The sequence below is a fragment of the Molothrus aeneus genome, chromosome 16, assembly GCF_037042795.1.
Source record: "Molothrus aeneus isolate 106 chromosome 16, BPBGC_Maene_1.0, whole genome shotgun sequence".
In the NCBI taxonomy this organism is placed as follows: domain Eukaryota; kingdom Metazoa; phylum Chordata; class Aves; order Passeriformes; family Icteridae; genus Molothrus; species Molothrus aeneus.
The window spans coordinates 9,691,706-9,717,731 of record NC_089661.1 but is presented as its reverse complement, the minus strand read 5'-3'; the positions used below and the strand labels follow the sequence as shown (position 1 = coordinate 9,717,731).

General features: G+C 42.8%; 1 protein-coding gene across 1 annotated transcript; it reads left to right on the top strand.

Moving 5' to 3' along the window:
• The first annotated feature begins 320 nt into the window (after positions 1–320).
• Positions 321–24,910, top strand: TECPR1 (tectonin beta-propeller repeat containing 1). The gene is made up of 25 exons (XM_066560834.1): positions 321–390; positions 3,345–3,577; positions 5,245–5,427; positions 5,924–6,046; positions 6,713–6,838; positions 8,334–8,508; positions 8,602–8,702; positions 9,914–10,015; positions 10,447–10,592; positions 11,422–11,930; positions 12,677–12,822; positions 13,760–13,915; positions 14,417–14,566; positions 15,202–15,359; positions 16,020–16,147; positions 16,232–16,334; positions 16,998–17,094; positions 17,465–17,544; positions 17,847–17,903; positions 19,353–19,527; positions 20,423–20,558; positions 20,865–20,957; positions 21,601–21,707; positions 22,169–22,288; positions 22,944–24,910. The coding sequence occupies exons 2-25, from the start codon at positions 3,347–3,349 to the stop codon at positions 23,139–23,141; spliced, it is 3,600 nt and encodes a 1,199-aa protein (XP_066416931.1). The 5' UTR covers positions 321–390; positions 3,345–3,346; the 3' UTR covers positions 23,142–24,910.
• Positions 24,911–26,026: the final 1,116 nt, after the last annotated feature.

Sequence of the window (26,026 nt, the reverse complement as noted above, 5' to 3'; positions counted from 1 at the left end):
CACCACCAAGCAGAGCCTCCTCTTGACACCTCTTTCGATATTTCTGCACATGGATGAGGTCCCCTCTCAGTCGTCTCTTCTCGAGGCCGAACAGGCCCAGCTCCCTCAGCCTTCCCTCACAAGATCCGCTCCAGTCCCTTGCTCAGCTCTGTCGCTCTCCCTGGAGCTCCCGCAGGAGCCGCCCCGGCGCTCCCCAAGCCGGGCCCCGGCGGAGCCCCGCGGTCCCGGCCCCGCCGCCCCGGCCGTGACGCGCCCGGCCCGCGCCAATGGCGGCGGCGCTCGGAGCCGGTGTGGGCGCGGCGCTCCCCGCCGGCCGCGGCTCCGCGGGGCCGCCCTGCCGGGGCGCGGCGGCTCCTTCCGCCGGGAGCGGCGCCGGGCGGCGGCAGGCAGGTAAGGGGCGAGCCCGGGGCCGGGCCGGGGCAGCGCCGCTGGCTGTCCGCGGGCCGGTGGCGGGCCGGGCCGGGCAGGGCGGGGTGGGTGGAGGTCGGACCCCTGCCGCCCTTCCCGGCGGCTCCAGCGCTGTCGGGAGCAGCGGCGGAGCCGCGGGGAGGTGCCGGCACCTCCGCGCAGCCCCCGCGGCGAGGGCGTGGGGAGCGCCCGGGGCGTTTCGGCAGAGCCCCGCGCCCGCCTCCTGCCGCAGCCCGTGGGGACCGGGGCCGTGCCCGGCCCGGGGCCGCCCGAGGCCGGTGGCGCCGCAGCCCCGCACGGCTCCTAAGCCGATCCGGCCTTAATGCCCGGGCCCCGAGCGGGGCTGCCGGGCGCGGTGCGCGCTTTGCCGCGTCCGTGGAGCGCTCCGCGATCTCCGCGGGCTCCGAGCGGCGCGGCCGTGGCCGGACGGGGGTACCGGAGGGGTCCCCGCTCGGTTCGTGTGACACCGAGGAGAAATGTGTGCGCGGTGTGCCTTGGAACACGTCCAGTCTTGGGGTGGTTCACATCCTGCCACCGCCGCGGCCTGAACTCGGGGACAGGGCCCTGCTCTCCCGAGGAACATCATTGCTTTTATTATGTACAAGGACTTGGGATATTTTTCTTGAATTCTGTAGCAATCAGTGATATGCCAGGCCACTGGAAATTTCAATTACCAGTATGTTTTCTTCATTTAAGCATTTCCGAAATTACCTGGCTGAGCTGTGGGATGAGGAATAATCAGCAGATCAGGTTTTTTTCAGGCCCCTGAGATTACTTGACAACTACTGTCTTCACTGAAAAGCACATAAACCAGCAGCACTGAGAATCCTTCAAAATTGGACAATATCTGCCTTCATGTGCACAGGGGCTTAAAGGGAAGTCTTAAAAGTTTATAATCTCAAATGCATTTGGGATTTTCCCATGATTCCCCAGACACTGTCTCAAACGTTCAGATGAAGGAATATGTAGAAACTCTCACTTGTCTTGGCTGCCTTGAGTATTTTAAACCAGTTGCATTAGCCTGCGTTCTTTTAGTTGTCCCATCTATGTTTTTCTTAACTTCATAATCTTTGGAATTTTCATCACCTTTTCCTGAACTGTTCCAGGTACTTTTCTGCCTGCCTGGACTGTCATTCCAGGTATGGGCCTTCATTTATGCCTTTGCCCATCTTTAAGAGACCCAAGCATCATTTTTCTTTGTTACCTGCTAGCTAGCTGTCATTGTTGCAGTATCTATAATGCTTCCTTTACTCCAGACCCTCTGGTATTCTGGTTACTTAAGATGAAGTGCATAATATTGTCTTCTGTTAAAAACACTGCTTTGGAGAATTTTAAGTGCTAGCACTGAAGGGTTATTTTCACAGCTTTTATTTTCCCAGTGATACCCACACTAATTTTCATCTCCTCTTCACTTTGTTCCATTATTCCATGTTATGTCCATCTGTACTCCATTATAGGAAGATATAAAGAAGGTAAATGGCTGATCCAAGAGCAGACAAAGATTCATGCCTTCAAAGTCCCAGCAACAAAGAGGAGAAAATGTTGAAAACCAGAGGATTCATCTTAGTTATGCTACAACTAATAGGAGAATTTTGCTCATGACCTTCCCCTGGTATCACTCATTCTCTGCTGCTATGTGATTTCTTATCACTGTTACCTGTTCTTCACCTGTTGGATCCAGGTTTTTAGGTACTTAGCAGCAGCAATTCTATGAAGCAAAGACTCCTGATATATTGTCCTTGGGATCCCAGGGGAATTTCCTGTGCTGGTCTTTGACACTGGCCCAGCTATGTGAGATTCTCCACAGTTTCACCACTGCCATTCACACAGAGAGTGCAAGTCAGTCCCTGTGTGCCACCTCCTTTATCAGAAAGCAGGCAGGCAGCTCTCCTTAGGCTCTTGTATTAAAAGCAGAGTTGCCATTTGACAGCAAAGGAGCAGTGTTCCACACCGGCTACAAGCAATAATTCCTCTTCTATTGTGCTGGATCTGAGTCCCCTTCCCTCCTTTCCTCTCCCAGTTCCCTACTGCATAGTTAAAGGAGCTGAAGGCAAAGTTCAAGACATTCATTAGCAATTCTGATTGTCAAACATACAGAACTACCAAAATTTGTCTGTTTTGATGGCACCCAGAAGGTCAAGTGACAGAAATACCCTGGCCTTTCTTGACTTCGGAAAGGACTGATGTGCACCTGCCTCACCCCTCTGAGAAGGGCAGGGCTGCAGTGCCCAGAAAATGACAGGTTATTATGTGACAGAACCAGAATGGAACTCAACCAGGTCTCTGCTGCCAAACCATGCTCTGTGTGTACTTAAACTCATCACACCTACGTATAAAGATCCTGAAGTTGGATCTGATCCAGAATGCTTTGAAAGAAGTTTCCTGGCAGAGGCAGGCAGGATGTCCATGGTTTAAATCCAGGTGTGTGCTTTTGGAGGAGCTTCTTTTCACATCCTTGCCTTTGTACCTGTGTGTTGTTCCACAGAGAGGGGGCTGAGAAGGAGGATCAGGGGATATCAGGGCACTGTGGAGCTGAGATGAGCAGGGTGTGTAGCACCAGCAGCATTAGCAGACCCTGAGAGTGGAGCTGCCTGCTATGAGATGGTCTGTGCTGCTTCATCCCAGTTCAGAAGTGATGTCTGTCCCCAGCCTGCCAGAGCTGTCCTGTTTATTCCTGAGCTCTTGTAGCATGCACAGTAGAAAGGTCTGGTAGAAAGGGCTTTCTTATGGCTTTTCAGGGACTGAGAGGTGCTGGCTGCACAGCTCTGACAAAGAGGTCTGGCTGCCAGCTTTGCACAGGCTCTTTTTAAAAAATCACCCCTTACATCTTTATTTAATTTGACTGATGATGGCTCAGAGCATGACTGATCTGCAGTAGATTCAAGATCCATTTTTGTACCCATCATTTCCAGCAATAACCGTGTTTTTGGTTTCAGATATGGCCATGCCCAGTTCCCTCTTGTGGGCTGTTGATATTTTTGGGAGGGTTTACACTCTCTCTACTGTTGGCCAGTACTGGGAGCTGTGCAAGGACACCCAGCTGGAATTCAAGAGGGTCTCTGCTGTCAAACAGTGCTGCTGGGGAATAGCCTGTGACCATCAGGTGTACACCTACGTGTTCTCAGGAGATGTTCCCATCAGATACCAGGAGGAAACCTATGAGAACCAGGTATGACAGGTACAGCACCTCTCACACAGCCACTGCTTGGGCTGACAGCACCTCCTACATCAGCTGTCTCGTGTGGTTTTGTCACAGGAGGATTGATCAGTTTTATTTGTTTTCATTTTTTATCAGAAGTTTCTGAAGAGTAAATATATGTGCCAAATATCAGGTTATTCTTGTAGTATTTAAATTCCCAAAGGAGTTACACTTCCCTGCTCCTAGCAAAAGCAATGCCAGTGTGAACTCCAGCCTGTTCTCTGTGAGCCGTTTCAGACTGGAGCATTCACCCTCTTCACTGAGTGGTTTCCATTTCTTGGTTCCTTAGTGACAAATACACAATCCCCTTAAGAAAATGTCCCATGTAACTTCCAGGCAACAAAGATCAGAAATATATTATATATGATAATATATTCTGATAATATATTATCAGAAATATATTATTCTTTAAACAATGCTACTTCTTAGTGTTCCAAAGACTTCTCTAATAAAGGTATAACTTTCCATTAAAGTACAATGTTTCCAACTTTTTTGCATAGAAGTGTTAAGGTCATCCTTTCCATCTGATGCACTTCAAAATAATGTCTTTAAAACAGTATTTTAAAGGAAATTTATCAAATTTGGTTGTAAGTTAACCAGAAGTTAATTGGGAGAGAAAATCGATGGATTTTCTTGAGCACATTTCTCTGATTTCTAATGGGCAATAGAATGAATATAAATTGGGAAGAGATATTAACTTACCTGCATGGGCAAAAGTACAACAAATTAACTTTATACATTATTCAATATTGATACAGCTTTTCAGCCATTTAAGTTTGTTCCTTTTATTGTATAAACATGTTGTTTAAAAATGCAAAATTTAAAATTTTATTTATTACTTTAAAACTCTCATTTTGTTTGTTCTAGGTAATGAAAGCACAAAAAGAAATACTCTACAAGAGCTAGCAATGAAGAAATTAAACTGAAGTAGTTTGCAGATAATGTGCAAGGCAATTCAGCCAGATTTCTAGTAACAGCAAATAATATTTTGTGTAAAGATTATAGACAGATTTTGCACCACTCATTTTCCACGTGCCCTAAAATGTAAGACAGTATTACAAGACAGATTTTGACAGTATTTCTATAGTATGTAGGAGTGTGGGAGGGAAAAAAAACTACAGTATTGGTGAAAATCCTTGTGTTATCACTTCTGTAACTGATTCAAGGCAGATTAGGGAAAAAATATAAGATCCAGGGGAGATTTGCTGATACAGTTCTCTCAACACTGTTCCTGGCAGAGGCAGTGCTATTTTTCTAGTGCAGACAAGATATGAATCATCTTTCTCTGGGAGCAGATTAGAGATACCAAGGCCACCCATGCAGCATTACCCTAATGCTGCAGTGTCATGGTGCCATACATCACCAAAGAAAATATAGCATCAGATGGTCCTATTTATGTAGCTGAAAATGACTTGGTTGGGACAAGCTCTGCAGTCAGCCCTTTTCTGATATTTAAAAAAGCTTCCTCCAAAGGCTGTGTCAGGAAGGGGCTCATGGAACGAGCACTTTCTCATTCACCCCAGGAATTTATTCCTCTTCTACTGCAGAAAATAAGAAACATGTCATGACTCCCTGTAGATGTGCAATGAGATAATGTGATCTCAAAAAAAAAATACTTTATTTATTATTTCTGGCAGCGCTGGAATCCAGTTGGTGGCTTTTGTGAGAAATTACTGCCCAGTGACCGCTGGCAGTGGAGTGATGTGAGCGGGCTAAAACACCAGCAGCTTGATAGTTTCACACTGCCTTCACCACACTGGGAGTGGGAGTCTGACTGGTATGTGGATGAAAATATTGGAGGGGAACCAACAGAGAAAGGGGTAGGTGAACAATACCAAAAAGAGATCTATTCTGGGAATCCTTACTCTGTAAAATGGAAGGAGCTTTTATAGAAGTGAAAAAGTCTGTAAAAATAAAACTTGCCATAGATACTTCTTTCTGGGAAATAGCTCAACTCTAATACAACAGAAAGAAGGATCTTGTTTGAAGGCTTTTGAAGTCTATAGGTGCTTCTATAGAAGCTTTTTTCTTTTGATGAGGCCACAAAATCATGGCAACTGAATGCCATTGTTATTTAAGGTCTTTACTATGAAGAAAGTAAATTGTTTTACTGTGTCTTGTTTGTTCTGTGTATATCACCCAGAGGAATTTGGGCATGATTCATAAATCATTCATGGAATTAGCTGATCTGTTAATCGGGGCTCTAGAGACACACAGAGTGACTTGTGTTGTGACTCTTGTGCAGAATTGCTCTGAGTTATGTCTTCAAGCTTTCCCTTGATCCTGTTTTTCATACAAGGAAACCTCTGTTTGCAGGGCTGGACTTATGCCATAGACTTCCCCAGCACCTACACAAAGGATAAGAGATGGAATTCTTGTGTCAGACGCAGGAGATGGATCAGATACAGGAGATACAAATCACGGGACGTTTGGGCAAAGGTTCTAGATCTCTTTTACATATTAAATAAACTGATTGTCTGAAATAATCAATTAGAAGTGCAGGGAAGTTAATTTTTTATGACTTCTCTGTTAGCTGGACTTGGATTCTTTCACTTCCGACTTGCCATTCTTGTAAGTCTAAATGGCAGGCTGGGATTTTTCATGGAAACCTGTGGTAATAAGGTGCCAAATCTTAGGGTGATGCAATTAGAGATGGATGCTCAGCTCCTTTGCAAATTTCAGTTCAACTTTTTAACTTCCTTTGGTTTTGTGACAAGGCACTCTTGTTCAGGGTGGTACCAGCCTTGCATCATTCACAAGCTATGTGCTTTATCTGTGTGAATAACTGTTCTTTAATAATTGTTGTTCCATTCTAAGAACATTCAAAATCTGTAATTTGTGATCTTTCAGCTTTCCAATTCTGTATGCACTGTTCTGTGAGTAAAAACTTCCTTTAGTTAAGGAGCAAAACAGAGACTTCTCCATGCTGCCCTGGCTGCATTTCTCCTCTCTGCACATGGAGGCCTTGAATGAGAGGGAGAATCTCCATGTTCAACCATTCCAGGGGGTGATACATAACCAATCTGCAAGACACAAGTTATGCCACCAGCCAAGCCAGCTGTTTGCAGTGTCTCCTCTCCTCAACCTTCCTTCTCTTTGCTCCAGATTGTGTCCCATGATGAACCAGACCAGCTGCCAGACCCTTTCAATGACATCTCCATTGGAGGCTGGGAAATCACGGACGAGCCTCTCGGCCGCCTCTCAGTGTGGGCAGTTTCTTTGCAAGGAAGGGTATGTGTGTGTTCCCTGAGTTTTCTAATAAAAAATTACTAGTTAAAAGGAGTTAAATACCTGTATAACAAGGCAGGGTTGTTACTGTCCTACACTGGTAAGGAAATGCACTGCTTGTGCATCTGGCAGAGGATGAAAAGCTGCTTTGGGGCTACATTATGTAACAACTTGTGTTGTAAATGGAAAGGCTTAGTACTTCTAGGGCTGTTGTTTTATGGAAGCCTTTAACCTCTATGAACAGGTGAATCTTAAAAACTGGGTAGTAGTGTATTATATCTTGAAAAATGCCCAGAATGCTGACTGTGGTGCTGGAAACCAGGAGAAGGAGCCTGACAGAGGTTCTGGTAAAGCACTGGGTGTGCCTTTGGGGTGGAGAGACAGGGATGATTCAAGAGTTTACAAAATGGTTTTCAAAGACTTACTGATTGGAAAGTGATCACCTCCTGACCTGGCAATGTGGCATCCAGCTCTGACATGTTTTCATTTTATTTTCTATTGAAAACTATTTATCTTTCTCTGTTGTTGTTGTTGGTTTTAAGCCTCCCATGAGGTCTCTGCTTTTGCTCAGTCCTGTGAAGATTTGACTCTTGCTTTTCTTCCTTCATCCTTACAGCATGTATCAAATATTCCTTTGTGTCTAAACACTTTCTAACTTGTGGTCTCAGAATGTAATACTTTTAACAGATAACCTGAGCTTTCAGTCACATTTGGCACAGCCTGGAGAGGCAAGCAATCCTGCTTACATTGTTTAAAATAAAACTCCCTGTTCCTCATACTTTCTAGTAATACATGACAAGCATCCCAGTCTAAAGCCTTACTTGACTGCCACTGTAAAATGCTTTTATTTCTCAAGTGAGAGTCCCCAGGGAAATAAAGTATTCCTAAAAATGAAGATTCAGCACTCAGCAGTCATGCTGTGGAGCATTTATATGACTGCCACAGGATCCTTTCTATGTTTGACCTTCCTATTTTGACTGTGATCTACAGAAAATTGCAGTCCAAGATTAACAAATGGCTGAATGTCACCAAAGGCTGCACAGAGAATGGAATTTTTCCCCCATATTGTGACAAGCTCTGTTCAGTGAAAGTGAGGCCAGGCTCTCAGCTAACAGTAACATTTTTGTGTTATGTATTTGTTCACTCTTGGTTTATATAACATGCCCTGAAATACACTGAAGTGGTTTAAATGTTGAAATATACACAGAACCTGTAGCAATAGGTTACTGCACCCAATCCAGTTGTAGTTCCATGATAAAAGCTGCTCTGTAGAACAGCCTCCTCCCTTAGTACATAAGGAAATAGCTTCAACTGCATAATCAACATTTAAGAAAACATACCTTTAAAGGTCAGAGTGCCATACACTACATAAAACAATCCTCTTGTTAAAGGAGAGCTGTTCTTTCCAGTTTGTCTTTACTCTTCTCTCAATGGTTTCATTGTTGTAGTGATATTTTTTCCTTATTTCATTTGGTTTTGTTTTTTTAAACTTGTCTAGGTATGGTACAGAGAAAATGTCTGCCAGCACAATCCAGAAGGTTCCACATGGTCCTTAGTCACCACTCCTGGTGAAGTTGTACAGATCAGCTGTGGACCCTATGACCTCCTTTGGGCAACTCTCTGGGAAGGGCAAGCTATTGTGAGAGAAGGAATTGACAGGAATAACCCTCAAGGTAAAGTTTGTTAAATCTGGCTGGAAAGCCCTTTGATTTGTATAGTGTTGAATAAGAAACTAACCTACAGTGGCTTCTGGGTTCTGCCTGCAGGAATTTCCTGGAGCACTGTGGAGTCTCCAAGCTCTGAAAATGGGATCATGCACGTCTCTGTGGGTGTGGATGTGGTGTGGTGTGTCACAAAGGACAGAAAAGTAAGAGGCCTCATGTTCTGCTTTTGCTTTTTCATTCCCTTTCCCTGTTTGCTGCTCTCAAACAGGAGTGTAACTTGCACAGGAAGCATTGGTGATTTGAACTCTCTGTCCCCATGGTTTGGGGAATTCTGGTTCCCCTTGCTGTAATGGGAATGCTCTGTGGTTTTTGATAGTTGAGTTGAATTTAAGGAAGACCTTTTGCTTTTTTTTTGGAAGGAATTTTCTAAACCCAAGTCAGACAGATTTGGCAGGTGGATGGGGATGTGGGTGGGGATTGGATGAGGAGCCTCTTCTGAGGGATATTAAGCATCAGAATTGAAGTGACTCCTGTTTCCACAAGGACTGAATTATATATCAAAAGCAGCAGGGGGAGTATTCTCATCTACACTTTCCTGCATGATGCTATTTTTTTATCTTCCTACTGCAACTGTTCCCTTTTCATCAGTCTTTTAATGTGGGGGTTTGGGTATTTAATTAGGTGAGATATCTCTTATGTGGATGTGTGATTACTTTCTTACTAGAGTTTTAACTTAGAATGATGGAATGTCTTAAGTTGGAAGAGCCCCATAAAGATGATGGAGTCCCACTCCCTGCTCCTTCACACTGAATTCAAAGCCAGGGCTGAGCTCTGTGCTTGTGCAGCAGTTCTGTTGAGTCTCTCTGCTCTAGTGAGTCAATACTTGCCAGCTGAGCCATGGTAACAGGCTGTGCCCAGCCTGCTCATCTGCCACATAAATCCACTGTAATAAATGGAGATAAGCTGGTGCATTTTCCCTCAGATCTGCCACAGGGCAGTCAAGCATCCTGATGTCATGGGATTCAACCAACAGCTTCTAAGGGAGCTGCTTGCTGCTCTGACTATATGGGTGTATGCTACATACAGAGGGAGCTTCTTCCAGGTGTCCCCCCCACAGACACTCTCAGATTGGTAAAGTCAGATCTAAGATTCCAAGAGCATAAAAGCTAACGCTGTCACAGGAATTCCTACAAAAAAGTCACTTTTTTTGGCTTTTCTGGCTGCAGGTGGACACACAATGTGGGTACTATTGAGTGAACTGTTTTATCTTTATCTGATAAAGAATCAAGGAAGTAATTGATTTCTTAAGACAATGTGGCAAGTCAGTCTTAGAGATTAAGACTAATCCACTAAAGATACTAAATTCCTGCTAGAGCAGAAGGAGAAAAATTTAGACTTTCTGTTGTTGTTGTAGGTGTGGTTTAGAAGAGGAGTGAACTCACATAATCCTTGTGGGACGAGTTGGATTGAAATGGTTGGAGAAATGATGATGGTAACTGTAGGCTTAAACAACCAGGTAAGAGAGCAGGGGAGCAGCTGAGAGGGTATTTACATTCCCCTCTAAAGGAGGGAATGTAAATATTACCTCAAAGGGTATGTTCCTTCTAGTGCAGGAGCTGTTCACAGATGGGGAGGGGTCTCAGCAGTGCCAGTAGGGCTGGCTGGACAAAGGGACCCTGGGCTTAAACTGCTGTGAGGGAAAGTGGCAGAATTCTGCAACTGAAGGTGACAGCCAGCACGTGTCTTGTATGGCACAGGGAGGTGCAGACTGGTTTTGGTACAGAATTTTGTTCTGAATCTACAGTGTCAGCATTAAGGAAGAACACAAAAGGAAAATGTTGTGTCCAGCAGTTTTCTGTGCTCAATTCTGCACCACTGCACCTTTTTTGTATCTGATACCTGCTGCATTCCAAGGCACTTCCTTCACCAAGCCCTTTCCTCCCCCAGGTCTGGGGCATCGGCTGCGATGACAGAGCGATTTATTTTCGTCAAGGTGTCACACCAAGTGAGCTCAGTGGGAAGACATGGAAGGCAATTGTGTCTGGCAGAGAGAGTGACAGATCTCAGACTGGGAGCTCAACAAGTCTGCTCAGGTACTTCATTAAATACCTGCTCAAGACTTTGTACAGCAAGGGTTTCAATGCCAGGAGACATTTCTTTACATTCAAGGGCTACAGACAAGGAAAAGTGGGGAAGACATCTCTAATCATTATGTATGCCAAAAGGCAATTGCATTTCTGCCATTAAAATTAACAATAAGCAGCAGTTGTTGCACTTAGAGAAGAATCTGAAGCTCCCACATTGGAATTCACTGCATGCCTGCAGTAAAGCATGTTCCTCTGGGCTTTACTATCTCTATCTGGAACTAGTCTCTAATAAGAGAAGATATTGTTTATGAAGTACCATGAAGGAGTGTCAACTCCACTTAGGAATTATTCTTCCTGAGTGTCACTGTACGTTTCTTTTCCTAGGGAGGTTAAATCAGTTACTCCCCCTGTCTGCTGGCCTCTGGGCTGTACCACACATGCCAGTGGATCTGACTTGTTTGAGCCAGAGTGTGTGCTGAGAAGTTCCTTTTGGCAAAGACAAATAATAAAGTTAATAATGGGCTTTAAAAAATCCCATTTGTTATTTCGTATTCAGAAAATGGGATGTGTTTTCCTGAGAGTTGTAGGCAGCCAACACCACCAATTGTTTGAAAAGATCAATAAAATTCCTTCCTATGTTTCAGATTTACTAGACCAGTTTGCCAGGTTTGTGTTGGACTTGTTCCTCTGATGATAGAATTTGACATTTAAAAGAGAAGTCTGCTGTTTCTCTCCTGCAGTGAAACACTAAGTCAGTTTCTCTGTGTGTGCAGTCTAAGGCCTGTGCTGATTTACAATGCTTTGGATGATAATTAATTATCTATTTGTCCTTCAGTGCTGGCTGTTTCTTTACTGATGATATTCAGAACCAAACAAGCGCGGTCATTCAGGGTGATGCAGATCCTTCCTCTGATACAGAGCTGCCCACGAGCCCTGCCAGCCCTGCCCTGCTGGGAGCTGCAGCTGCTGGGAATGGCCCAGCCAGCCAGGCTGAAACATCTGCACGGCTGCCTGTGGATCCTCTGCACTCTGAGCAAGGAGAAGCCACTGCTGCTTCAGCTAGTAATGACAAAGATAACATTGAAATGAATAAATCTCCTGCAAACCCAAATCCCTCTGCAGAACTGCAGTGGATAAACATTGACTTGAAGGAGGCTCAGAAGCATCCAGTGCTGTCTGTGAGCAGCTTTGCAGACACATCCAGCCTCTCTTCCCTGGGCGCCTTCTCGGTGGGAGCTGAGGACCAGTACGGAGCCGATGAGCACCCGCTGTGGGCCTGGGTGTCTGGGGGAGGCTGTCTGGTAGATCTGCACAGCCCACTGAAGTGGTTCACTGCTCCATCAGGTACTGGCCAGTCACCACAGCACACCCCAGTTCCACTCACAGCTCAATATGCTCTTTAAGGAAAATGTATTTTCTGAGCAAAGCCATGGTGCAAAACTTGTGCTAACCCACTTTCTCTTACTGCAGTTTGTTAATGGGTTCATGTCTGAGCATAGTGCTGCAGTATTTAGCTGTAGAGCACTTTGGGCTTGAGATAAAAAAATGTGAAATTGATATTTTCTCTTGAGTTCCTGTAGCAATTTTGTAAAGTAATCTGTGCTGGATCTGTATCTCATTTTTAATTGTACTGAAACTGCAGCTTTGGGCAAAACACATAATATCACTGAGCAGTAACAGGAAGGAGTGAAAAGGGCTCTCTTGGGAGGTGCAGATGCTGGCAATAACTGCCTCACTCTGCCATTCCTACTGAAATGGGTAAAATAAACCATGAACTGTGGCATCCCAGGATTTAACAGTCTAACTTATGATGCAGTATATTATCTAATTATCTTGCAGTTTAGTGACAAAACTCTCATTTTTACAAGGTTATGGCTTTAAAAGCTTCTATATAATCTATCTAGTGGTCCTTTTTCTATGAATCATTTACAAAGTTTGGCTGTAATACATTGATTCCAAATTATAATCATTATAAAAATGGTGTTAGACTGGGTTGATCCAGTCTGGTGTTCAAAGGAGCGCCGTGTTTTATCTTTCACAGAACTGTACTCAAAGCTCACTGGAGTTTATTGGGTTTGGTTCTGTCCCAGGTTTGTCATCATCTGTGCAGTCTCTGTCCCTGTCCATCACTCCTGCACAGACAGCAGCCTGGAGGAAGCAGATTTTTCAGCAGCTCAGTGAAAGGACAAAGCGGGAACTGGAGAATTTCAGGCACTATGAGCAGGCTATTGAGCAGGTAAGCAGTGAGGACATTTATCTCTTATCTTCTAAACACATCTGGGAATCAATAATACATTTCTAACATACTGATTTGAGCCTACTGTCAGATATATATTCTTGCCTTTATTTCTGTCTGTGACAACTTTCCTGGATTATTAATGTCTGAGCTCCCTGTGGGAAATTAACAGCTTGTCAAAGATGGAGCAGCAGTATTCATCTAAAAGCATTATCAGATAGTTTTATTTAGGAAGAAACAAAGCATTGGTCAGCATTATTTGGGTACTGTGAGACCTCAAATCCTCAGAGAAATGGTTGCAACAGCAGAACATTGTATGAATTATTCCACCACAAGATGAGGCATCTTAATTGAAACAGTGACTCAAGCAGGTGAGCTTCCCTCTCTGTGGCCATTAGGACTAATTTCACTTGCGTAAATGAATGATGCAAACGTCAATGGCAGCACATAAATAGCAGCAGTTTTGCTTGATGTTCCCTTTGTTATGACTCCTTGGCTTTTTTCAGATTCATTCATATTGTTGGTCCCTTCTTTGCCAAATGACATCTAGAATTATTTGATTAAAAACATTTGGAGTCCAGGGGTTTAATCAAGTTTAAAAAAATTACGTCAAAAGCCTTTAAATTCCAAAGAGAGGTTGTGTTATAACAAGAGCAAACTTGAGTCAGTCACTACCTGTGTGCTACTGCATTCTTGCAGGGTAAAAATGTTACTTCTGTTGTACACATGCTACCTCAGTATCTTTTTATCCACTTTTATGAGTTTCCATTCTCTGGTACACTCTGTATGAAAATGTGTGATACAGATGTATGAATGTATGATGAGGTGTGATACAGACTAACCTGCAGCAGACACAACTTGTGGGCACAAACCCAGCACTTTGGAGAAAGAAAAAGAGTCATGCAGTTTCTTTATTCCTTTTGTGTTTGCCTTGCAGTCGGTTTGGGTTAAAACTGGAGCCTTGCAGTGGTGGAGGAACTGGAAGCCTCATAAGTGGATGGATGTTCGGGTTGCACTGGAGCAGTTCACTGGGAGTGATGGCATGCGTGACAGCATCCTGTTCATCTATTACATGTACCACGAGGAGAAAAAGGTGTGTTCAGCTGCAGACCCTGGGAGAGCTGCTTTTGGCAAAGGGAAGCCTCTGAAAGGGAAACAGTTTCTTTAAAGGAGGCAAATTATGGCACCTGCTGTTCTGAGGTTTGGCAATTCAAAGGTAACCCCAGGTACCAGCAAACCCCAGGCTTTTCTGGGCTGTGTCAGTGCTGTGTTAAAAATATCCCATCACAAACCACTCACATTGCTTAAACTATCAGTTTGGCACTAATTAGGAATTCTTCTGGAAATTCAAACTGTTCTTGATTGTGAAGAGTCCAGCTTGGCTGGACAGGGTCTTCCCAAGTAGGGTTAATGCCTGCAGGCAATAGGAATCAGAGGTAGGGTGAGGCTGGAAGTGGAGTCTCATTCCCTCTGTGCCAAGAATTGATTCTTTGCTGTCCTTGGCAGGAATGCCTCGTTTGTAGACCAGAAGTGCAGAAATACTGGCTCTGTGGAAGGTTTGCCTTAGTCACAGATTTTTTTTCTCTTGTCTTAGTACATCCATGTGTTCCTGAATGAAGTGACCATTATAGTTGAAGTGCTGAATGAAGCCAAGCATTCCTTTGCCCTGTACACACCTGAGAGGACGAAGCAGCGATGGCCAATCCGCCTGGCAGCCGCAACAGAGCAAGAAATGCATGACTGGGTAATTCTGGGCATCTCTCATTTCAAGCTGGCAGTGTCTGCAATTAAACATAGAAGCCAGTCTCTGAAATGTCAGCATTGCATTTAAACTCTTGGGGCTACTGATCTGTTTTTTTAAATTTAGGTATTTAAACCATCTGATCAAACTTTTTTAAAGGCACCTGAGGCTTGTTCGCTCCTCTGAAGCCTGCTTGCTTTCTGGTGCTGCAGTTATCCACAGCAACAGCAATATTGCTTTACATTCTCTTCCTTTCTCTGGATATAGATTAGAGCAGGAATGAGTTAGGAGTTGAATGAAGTTATTGTGTTCTTCTGCATTGGTAGAAGAACCACTCTCTGTTTTCATTGCTGCAGAGTCTTTGGTACAGGCAGACAGGCAGAGATAACACTGGAGCAGGGGCAAACCTGAGAGATGCTTCATCCTGATCAGCTCCTGCAAACCACAGCAGTTCCAGTGGTTGTATAATAATTTCTGAACCACTGAATTCTAGTGGCTTTTAAGAAAAAGCTGCAAATTCACTTTGCTGATTGGCAAGAATGTGCAGAGGTAAATTTTTGTTTTACAATAATGAGCATCTCTATGGGAATTTTTGTTCTCACTGTAAATGGAAGCTTTTTTGGCTTCTTGTTTTGTAGCTGTCTTTGCTGAACATGTCTTGCTGTGAAAGCAGACGGATTCAAGGCCCTCCTTCTCACCATGCCATTTGGTCAGTCACTTGTAAAGGAGACATCTTTGTTAGTGAGCCAAGTCCTGAGCTGGAGGCCGGACCCCAGTTGATGCCATGTGACCAAATGTAAGAGGTTTCTGAAGCTGTTCTTTCTGCATGGGATGCCATCCAGCAAAGAATGTCCTGTCAGTTCAGTGGCTTTGATGGGCTCTTGGAGTGTGCAGTACACTGCAGATGTCTCTCACAGACATCTGTGAGAGATGCCTTTCTGCTCATGATTGCACGTGAAGAAGTTCACTAAATCATATTTTAATTCTTAGATGCTGAAGATTCTTTGTGATTTCAAAAGCCTTTCTCACTGAGATCCCAGTTACCCCAGTTTTTTAAATTGCATCTTTAATATCATAAGAGATAGCCTAAACTGAAAGTAAATTTAATCGCTGTAATTGGAATATAATTTGAGCTTTCAGTTTTATCTGAGTCAAGAAATCTGAAATTCTCAGTCTTCCATAGGCACTGCAGTCCAGGAGCAGTTTCTTGACAGTTTTTATGACAACTGTGGCAATATGGAACTGCAAACTCCTCGAGCAGAACAATGCCATCTGCTTTTTGGGAGCTGTTCAGAGGGAAATGCTTTCAGCTGGCAGCTGCTTTCACTTAGAGATTGCACAGTGGTTGGACAAGTGAGCAGAGCAGGTTGCCTGTGCTGAAGATTATGGGGTTGTTGGTGGGGAAAGCACCATCCCTGAAGGATGTGATGCTGAGTGCAGTGTCCTTCCCTGGCAGGTTCTGGCGGCAGGTGGGAGGGCACCTGCGGCTGGTCGAGAGCAACAGCCGGGGCGTGGTGTGGGGCATCGGCTACGACCACACAGCCTGGGCTTACACTGGCGGCTATGGAGGAGGCTTCATCCAAGGTACAGCTTGGCAGGGATGGAATTGAAAATGTAATGTCTTTGAGCTTTAGCTTTACTCTAATCCACGTTGTTTAATCCTCACAGGACTGGCCAGTAGTGCTGATAACATTTACACACAGTCAGATGTGAAATGTGTTTACATCTATGAGAACCAACGGTGGAACCCTGTCACTGGATACAGCAGCAGGTTATTTACTCCATTTCTTGCATTTATTTACTTTAACACTACTACTGTCAAATAAAACAAGGGCTTTGTTCTAGCTTGGAAGAGTTATTACACTTACTCTATCTTCAGTCTCATCCAACATTCATAGTTAACCTGTGATGGAAGGAACAGTGTTTCTCAATTTTCTAATTTGTAATTATCAAAAATGTCAAAATGTCATTATGGCAAAACATTACAGATTTGTGCTTTGTAATTGCACAAAGTGTGCCTACTTGCAGTATCTTTCACTATTAAGACCAGACAGAAAAGTTATTAGCATCTGTGTATTCCTATACATATTGTGCTAAATACACTGGGTCCTTGAATAGTACATTTGAGCAAAAGTATAGAAAAATACATGTTGAATTATATGGCATTCACATTCCAGTTTTAAATGGTAGTGAGGAATATCACTCTACAGAGAAACATTCACAAGGTCCTCAAGTTTGCTATAACTGGAAGCAGTTGTACAGATTCTTTCCCACTGTGCTCATCACTCACATGATATTTCCAAGTAGAGATTAATGAGGCAGTGTTTTGTGTGTGAAAGCAGGAAGTGCTACAAAAAGGCTTTTCTTCCCTTGCCTTTTAAACTCCCAGTTGTAAATGACCTTGCATTCCTTGTGCACTGTTCCACCACCACAGAGGTCTGCCCACAGACAGATACATGTGGAGTGATGCCTCTGGCCTGCAGGAATGTACAAAGACCAACACCAAGCCTCCTTCTCCGCAGTGGTCTTGGGTAAGTTTTGGCTTAGAAATTTTTTTACAAAGTCCAGGCTTAGCAAGTAGGATACAAGACTTGAGTTTAAGGGGCCCAGATTTTCTTCTGGGATTTGTTGTAACATTTAACCTTGTTTTCCCCATTAATAGCTAGCAATAATCTTCCACAGTCAAAAGAATGTTAAGCATTGAGTGAGGTGCTTTGTTTAATGTGACTTAGATAATTTTCTCCTCCACTGAATTAAAAAGATTTGGGAACCCCTGTATGTATTTCAAGTGTTAGAAGGTTTCTAGGAAGTCATTGCTCTCCAAAGGTGGAGGTAAACAGAAGAGGTGCCTATGACCCATGAGGTGTTGAGTGTTACTGCCCGTGTCCCCTTTGCCCACAGGTCTCAGACTGGTACATTGACTTCAGCCCGGCGGGCGGCACGGACCGGGAGGGCTGGCAGTATGCAGCTGACTTCCCAGCGTAAGGAAACTCCTCTTCTGCCACATCCCCCGCTCCAGTCCTCACGCCTTCTTGGTTCTGGTTGCACAGTAACACCCTTTGCCAGGGACACAACACTGCCTCATTCCCCCCTTTTTGTGGGCATGCTGATATTTGCAGGGAGGGAGGGCAGCAAGGTGAACTTGGCAGACTGTCACTTGAAGAATTTTAAAATCGGCAGTTGTGCTTGGTGGGCAGATGGAGGCAGTGCTCTCAGGCTGGCACTGACACTGGAGATGCTCTGACATCCTCATGAACATTCTTTATTAAATCTGTTTTGGTAGGTCCTACCACGGGCACAAGACAATGAAAGATTTTGTCCGACGGAGGCGCTGGGCCAGGTGAGGAACCTCAATATAAATAAGTTTTGAAGTTGAATCCTAATTGCTCACTAAGTCTACTTTAGTTATGAGGTCAAGAGTCTTGTCAACCAAAACCAATCATCAAAAGAAAAAGTAAAAACCTGAAATATATAACCCAGCAGAGAAACTGATGACCTTTAGCATTATGTCTCTAATTGTAAGTCTCTGTGAGTAGTTACCCTCTTGGATTTTGTGGGATCTGTAGATAAAAGTCAGACAGTTCTTCTCTATATCTGATTTTCCTTATGGTAAATGATTAAGGAATAGTAAGCACTGGGTATATCAGTATATATTAGGTCACTTGTAACTGCTGCTAATAGGCCTTTTATATTAATAGTTTCAACTTATGAATTCCACATACTGAATGCTGGGCCACAGATAGTCTAACCCCATTTCAGTCAGAGGAAATGTCCAGGTGGAACCCAGAAAACAGCAAACTACCACTGTATTCTATAAGCTGGGAAAGTCTGTGCATTCCCTGTTTTTCCAACTTTTCTGTGCTTTCTATTCTAGAGCATCTAATAGCTGTACTAATTAATTGCTGTGAACTTAAACACTGCTGGGTTTAGTATTGATGCTACAAAGTATTTTGCCCCTTATACAAAAAGCTCTAAAGTGAGGTTCTGAAGCATCAAAAATGTTATTTCAGGATATGCAGCAAAACAAACCCAATAAATCAAAATGGAGACTTGAAATAAAATAAGCAACTTGAGAAATACCCTCTGGTCTAAATACTTCCTCTTGTTTTAAATACCAATTGAAAATTGAAAATAAATAGGCTCAGGGTTGGATCTGGTTTTTCAGAACTGGAAAACAGAGGAATGTCCTGATGTTTTTTTAGGACATTATTCATACATGAAATTATTGTGGTGATGATAGAGTGTAACATAATTTCCCTAATTGACAGCACTACTTTGGTGCAATTTCCACAGAAGAAGTACACAAAGTCCCAGCATGACTTACCAAGTCTGTCATTTAGACTGACTACCTCAAGATGCTACATAACCTTTTTAACAGACCAAGCAAAAAAGAATTGTCAAGTTATTCTTTTAACCAAGACAGAGGAAGGAATAAGCTGGGTGTGGAGTTCTCTCTGCACTTTATTATCCTGCTGCTGCCCAGTGAGTCTGAGAGAGCTATGGAGCAGTGTAGCACCAGTTGCAGACTTCTTGGGTGGTCCTGGTTTTATAAAGTAACTTCAAAAAAAAAAAAAACCCAAACAAACAACAGAAGCTTTGAGAAATCAACATTGGTTCAAACTTCAAAACCTGACTCATTGTTAAAAACCTCTTTCAAATTAAAAATACTAATATTTAATGAAAAGCACTACCTAATGAGAAGACTATTGGACTGGAAGCCAACAATAGACTGGGAAACCAGTTCTAGAAAGTACATACTTCTGACAGGTTTGGGCTTTTTCTGCTTCAGAAAATGTAAGATAGTCACCAACGGGCCATGGCTGGAAGTGCCTCCTGTTACCCTGTGGGACATCTCCATAATTCCCAGTTCAGATGCAGATGATGAAGAATCAGTAGCACTGTGGGCAATCAGTGACAAAGGAGACGTGCTCTGCAGGCTTGGAGTGACACAGCAAAATCCAGCTGTAAGGCTCCCTGTTTGTTTTTACTGCTTATTGATGTGTTTAATGTGATATGCACATACTTACAATCACACAGAGCCCTCTCTCAAAGCACCTTGTTATTTTTCATCCCTTTGTGTCTCAGATTTGCAAGTCCCTGTCCATCAGCTGTAGCACAGTTTGCTGCCCACGTTCCTTATAATAGTTCTTCTCTTGCATAATCCACCTGGGCTTGTGCCACATCACCTGCAGGAGCCTCTCTCAGCTCCTGGCCATCTTCTCATGAAGCATTTTACTTCCACTTTCTGCCCTGGCAGCTTAGATCTTCTTTCTTTGTTTGTTTTTTGAAATGGTTGACAACAGGTGTATCCCACTTAAAGGAATTGCTGAGGAATGGACTCTGTGAAGCATGGTCCCACTCTAGGACCTCAATACCAGTAGGATAAAAGCCAGGAAAAAACATCTAAGAAAATGCTTTAGTAGAATTTGGAGAAAAACTACAAGAAATTGAAAAATAATTCATTCTTTTTTTCCTTCCTGATCTGTAAGGCAGTGCAGCAGTGAGAACTGGAATACTGTGTCTGGAATGTGAAATCCTGTATCAGCTGATTTTTGTGAGGAATTAAAGCAAAAAAAAAGAAGACTCTAGTCCAGCTGTTCAGAGACATGTAGATGCCTAAAATGCAGTGATTTTACTATAAAAGGCCATGGTCCAACTCAGTTATTTTCAAAGAGTTATATATCCAAATATTTTTGAGGATCAGCAACCTCATTTCTTTTGAGTTGTAAATTTATGTAAGATTTATTCTCCAGAACATTTTTCACTATGTTGGTTTTTTCTCATTTGGTAATAATCAACAATATTTTGTCATGGAGGTTTCAAGCACTGCTTCACAATTCATCTCCTGTGATTTGTTAGGGAACATCCTGGCTGCATGTGGGAACAGATCAGCCCTTCATTTCCATCTCCATTGGAGCATTTTACCAAGTGTGGGCTATAGCTCGAGATGGTTCTGCCTTCTACCGGGGTTCAGTGTCTCCAAACAAGCCTGCAGGTAGGAACTTGTACTTGAGCTTTGCTCTGCTCCACTGCCATGTCTGAAAAAGTCCAATCTGTTTCACAGAGGTGTTTCCCATGGCTGTGCAAAATTGTGCATACAAATAATACAATAATTATAGCAGCTCATTTGCTATTCACTTGTGTTATTGAAAGTATTCATTTGTAAAAAACAATCTGTTAAAAATATATGAAGTGTGATGTCATTGACAGCTTTCCTGCACGGCAGTGTATTTCAGCTGCAGACATTTCCATGCCTAATTCTGTTTTTTGCAATGCTTAACTCGAGATTTGTGACCTTTAGGTGACTGTTGGTACCATATCCCATCACCTCAAAAACAGAAGTTAAAGCAAGTCTCAGTGGGACGAACATCTGTGTTTGTCTTGGACAAAAATGGTAAGGATTTAAAAAACTATTAGTCAGTGCTACAAAAAGTACATCAGTCTGTACCAGCCTGATTTAAAAAGAAGAGGTTAGGTTAGAACTGGACAGATGAATACTGGTGCTCCAAAGGGAGTAGTATTTCACACTGAAGGATGTGGAGTAGCAGTGCATTAGGTACTGCTTCTGAAGGCTTGGCTGTTGTATCTGACAGTGCCCTGGGTAACAACAACCCAGCTCCTGTGCTCTGGGGGGGAAAACACAGATGAATGGCAGAGAGTTGCATGGCTGGGTTTTGTCTGGAATCCTCCAGAAAGAAATAAATCATGAAGCACCTTTTGTACAAGAAACAAGCCTTTAACAACAGATTCAGAGACCTTCATCTCATTTGCTTTTGTTGTCTAGTGCCTAGCTACTTATTTGAACATTTTTCCCCAAGAAGTTTTACAAAACAGAGTATTTGCTCTTAGTATTTTTTATAAGCAATAACTACAGAAATACAAATTCCAAAGTGAGAGCTTAATTTTGTCCATCTCTGTAACACCTCAGCCAAAACTGCATTTCCCTGGAACACAGAAAGAATTCCTGACTGATGTTGTTGACAGCACTTCAGACAAACAGCCATGCTGGGCTGTAACCAGCACTCTTTGTTTCCCAGGCAATCTCTGGTACCGGCAGGGAATCACACCCAGCTACCCTCAAGGATCCACCTGGGATCACGTTTCCAACAACATCCGTAAAATGTCTGTAGGGCCCCTAGACCAGGTGTGTATTAAGCTTCCTTGTATCTCATGAGTTTATTAAAAATTATGTAGAATATACTTTAACAATTAAATGTTCTTCAGCCTTAGTTTTGTTTAACTTCATTGCACAAAATGTTGGTCTAAATGTTGGAATATGATAACAAGAGAAAAAATCATACCAGTGAAATATTGATACAGCCAAGCTCTCTGCTGCAAAAAGCCTCATTAATTTTTTTTTCCATTTTTTTAACAAGGCTATATATTTTAAAAAGGCTTTTTATATATTTAATCTATTTCCTGCCAAGTCTTATCTGGCAATGTTTTAATTATAACACTGCTCTATAGTTTGTCTGGGTGTCTCTCTGCCTAAATGAGAGCATTTTCAGCCTATTGAAGAACAAGCCTGATTTTTGAAAGTGGTCAGACAGATATTTCACATTGGGAAGAGCAGCACATTTTACTGCCTCTCTCTGCTTCCTCGAGGTGTGGGTGATAGCTGACAAAGTGCAGGGCAGCCACAGCCTGAGCTGTGGGACCGTCTGCCACCGGACTGGTGTCCAGCCCCTGGAACCTAAAGGCCTCTCCTGGGATTATGGTATTGGGGTAAGTGCTGGAGGCCCAGAACTGCCTGAAGGTGCACATCCCAGAGAAAGGGAAATGCCATCCTGCCCAGCTGGGCAGCATGGGAAAGCTTGCATATACCTGCAGGAAACTGACATTTTCCTTCAGGTTTATTATAATGAAGTTATAATGGGCTGTGCAGTCATAGCTGAGAAGTTATTTGCATTTGATAAGTATTCATTTTAAACAGGTAATTTAAAAGTTACAATGGAAAAACTAGTGGAGTAAGAGCCATTTAAAAGAAAGTGGGTTCCTTTCTGGTTTGCACATGATTATTCCTCATTGTTGTACCCTGTAATATTCTCAATGTTTTGAGAAAAGCTATTTCAAGGTTTTGCCACCTTTTAAGTTGGTGGAACATTTGCAGTGGCTCTGTTATGAATGCCTGACCCTACTAATCTCAATTCCCAGTGATAATGAACAATCCTTAAGTTTACCACTATAACTCCCTGTCAGGGAGGTCTGCTGTGTTTTGTTTCATTTTACAAGGAGCCTTTTTTCTGATTCATCCCAGACCAAGATTACTTTGCTCATGAACAAACAGAACAAACTAGCAGTGCACATAAAGCATCACATCACATCCAGCGCTGACAGGGTGATGTTTCTCCTTTTGAGTTTCTGTGTCCCTTTTTCACAGGGTGGGTGGGAGCACATTACAGTCAGAGGAAATGCAACAGAAGCATCTCGGGGTGCTGTGCCTGACACCACCGAGGAAAACCCGGCAGCATCGAAGGAGGGAGAAGATGAGGAGAGTAAAGGGAAAACAGAACACTCTAAGATCCCTCTGATGGTCAGTGAAAGTCAAGAATTGGACAGAAATTCTGTTAACTGTTAAATTGTTGCCATCTACGTGTTGCTAACAAGCAGTAGGAAATAGCTGAAAAAGAAACAGATGTCTACTGCTTGGAGAGAAAAACAGGACATTTTTGTGCTACTAATATGTTTGACTGAAGCAGTCTTTGCAATGGGGTATTTTAAGTACTGAATCCTTCTAATGCATCTTGTGTAAAATGTGACTTGATAGAGTTCATAGTTTTGTCAAAGCAGGCAAGGTTTTTAACCACAGTGTATTTCTGACCCTTGACCATAGCTGCTACACACCTTGCAAATGTGAATATCTGCACCCATGATCACTACATTTACTTCTTTTTTTTTTATGCTCCCTACATTTCTCTCATATTCACACATCATGCACACTGTCCTTGAGATTCATCTTTGAGCACAATGAAAATGTTTCAATTTGAATGAATGCAGGCAAACACAGCTGGTCCTGTTTGTAGAGGCCCTTACACATGCACAGAGCTCTGCTCCTGGGAGGGCTCCACATCTAAGGATGGACTGGGTCAGGCTGTTCTTGCTCCCATCAGCAAATTCAAATTCTGCACAACTCTGCTTAGGCTGCAGTTACCAGGAAGGGCCAAGTTTTGCTGTCTTTTCTCACAGTGTGTTAATCAGGCAGCAGAACTCCTGCTTTCAGGGAGCCCAGTCCTGCTCAGCTCTGAACTGTCACTGCACGTGCTGGGAAATCGTGTTCTGTCTTCAGCTGAACTGAAACTGGGCCAGCTGAGGGACACAGATGCCTTCCTAAGGAGGCTGGAAGGCACCAGACTCTGGAGGCTGTATTCCAGACCATTGCAAGTTATGCTCTCCTACTGCAGAAGTTAAGGGAAGGTCTTAAACTGACTTTTCAATGGTAGGAATGCAAAACAACTTTACTGACAGCAGTGGAGTTTGCCAGTGTACACTGATGGCAGTTCAGAATGAAGCTCTGCCCTTCATTTTGAGTAAGTGATTTTTTCATCCCTTTTTCCAACATGAAACCACTTTCTATTCTCAAAAAAAAGCTTTTTTCTTGACTTATTTATCATAATTGGACAGTTTACATTCATTTCTCCTCTCTGTGTGTGACTGTACATGAAGCTATTTTTATATGATGAACAGTTTGGTGTGGTCTCAGTACTGTATTTGTAGAAGTAAAACTTATGTTTGCACGTATTTAAGGAATATATTTGGTATTTAATGCCAAGGAAAGCACTGTTTCCAAGTCCAAATGTGAATGAAGATTGAAGATGCTTTACTGTTACAAAAAGAACCTGTTGATCTTTCCAGAATGTGATTAGAGATTTCTGGTTTATACATACATTGTGGGAGAAGCATAAATCATGTGTTGCATTAATTACCGTAATAGGTTTTGCATAACTTGCACAGTATCTTGTCCAAATAAATTACTTTATTACATGTATTTTTAGAGAATTATTAGGATTGTATTTTTCTCTGCATTGTATCAAGATTTTTCCTTCTAATAGTCAGTGTTTACATCTCCAACAATCAACCTGATTGCATACAATAAGCTTTATAATGTACCTTTGCATTTTTCCTTACATTGCCAAGTTTCACTTACTTTACTGTAAAAAGCTGGGTTTAGGTGAAAAAAAAAGTTAAAGTTGTTTATGTTTGAGTACTAAGTATTTGCCTTCTAAAATATTATTTAGAAAATTATTTAATTTAAAAATATAATGTCATTGTTGTGGCTAGTAAAAGTATGGAAAAGTGACTTTAAACTGAAGCAATTTTGAAAAATAAAAGTAATTTATCAGAAAAACATGCTTCTTACAAAATCCCTTTTGACATGTCCAAGAACAAAGCACTTTGTACTTTGCTACACTGTGGAACTAGCAGCTGGAATTCCATAAAAATGCCTGTGTCCAGAGCCTGACTGTCCCTTGGGGATGGAGTGTTCAGGGAAGGGTGACTTTCACCTGCCTCCTTGGCTGCTGTATTTATAGCTAGATATGATGTGCCATTCTGGCACAGAAATGAAATGCCTCTGGTTGCAGAAAGTCAAAAATACACTGCCCAAGCATTAAACTCTGTATGTTTAGGAGCAATACCAGCAAAATTGGGTCTTAAAGTGCAATTCTTCATCAACAGCACTGTTAAAATACTGGATTTTAAAACTTGCTGGTTCTCTCTTTCCACCAATGCAGCCAAACAGCAATTCAAACATAACTATCCCACAGAAGCATTCCAGGGATGTTTACTAGCAGGAAACTCTCAGATAATGACCTTTAAAGAATCCTACCAAAAATTACCATAATCTACAAGTGCTTGGTCATAGCTGTGTGACACAGAGCCACAGTTTGCAGTGACCTAGGGTGAGAAATAACCAAATAACATCAACATCTCTTACTTCAGGAGGTTCTGAGTGGACTAACTGGAAGAAAAGGCCTTGGAGTTACTGACTGACCCATTGTGATCAGTGCACAAATACAGTGAGGATTAATTTACCCACACAGAGCTGCTGGTGAATGGAGTAAGATCCAGCACTGTAATGACAAGTTAAATCTCTAAGACACTCTGCAACTCTTTCATTAACACTTGAGTATGAGAAAGGCTAAATCCCATTTATTTTAATGTGAAAACAGTTCAACAACTAAGAAAATTCCAGCTGAGGCAGGATCCAGTAAGGCAACCACATGTATAAACTGTTGTGTTGTTCTACATCATAGCTATGGATTGCTGTGGTGGAGAAAGATAATTCACATCCCTTACCAGCCTGTGTGGGAACCCTCACCTTTCACTCTGAATGACATTGTCATCCCCTCAGCTGTGCTGCAGCAAGCAACAAACACATTCCACACTGCACAGAGCAGCACAATCCTTTTGTGATGGATATGAGAAATCCTTCCTCAGCCCCCATTCCTCCTTGGACACCCTTCT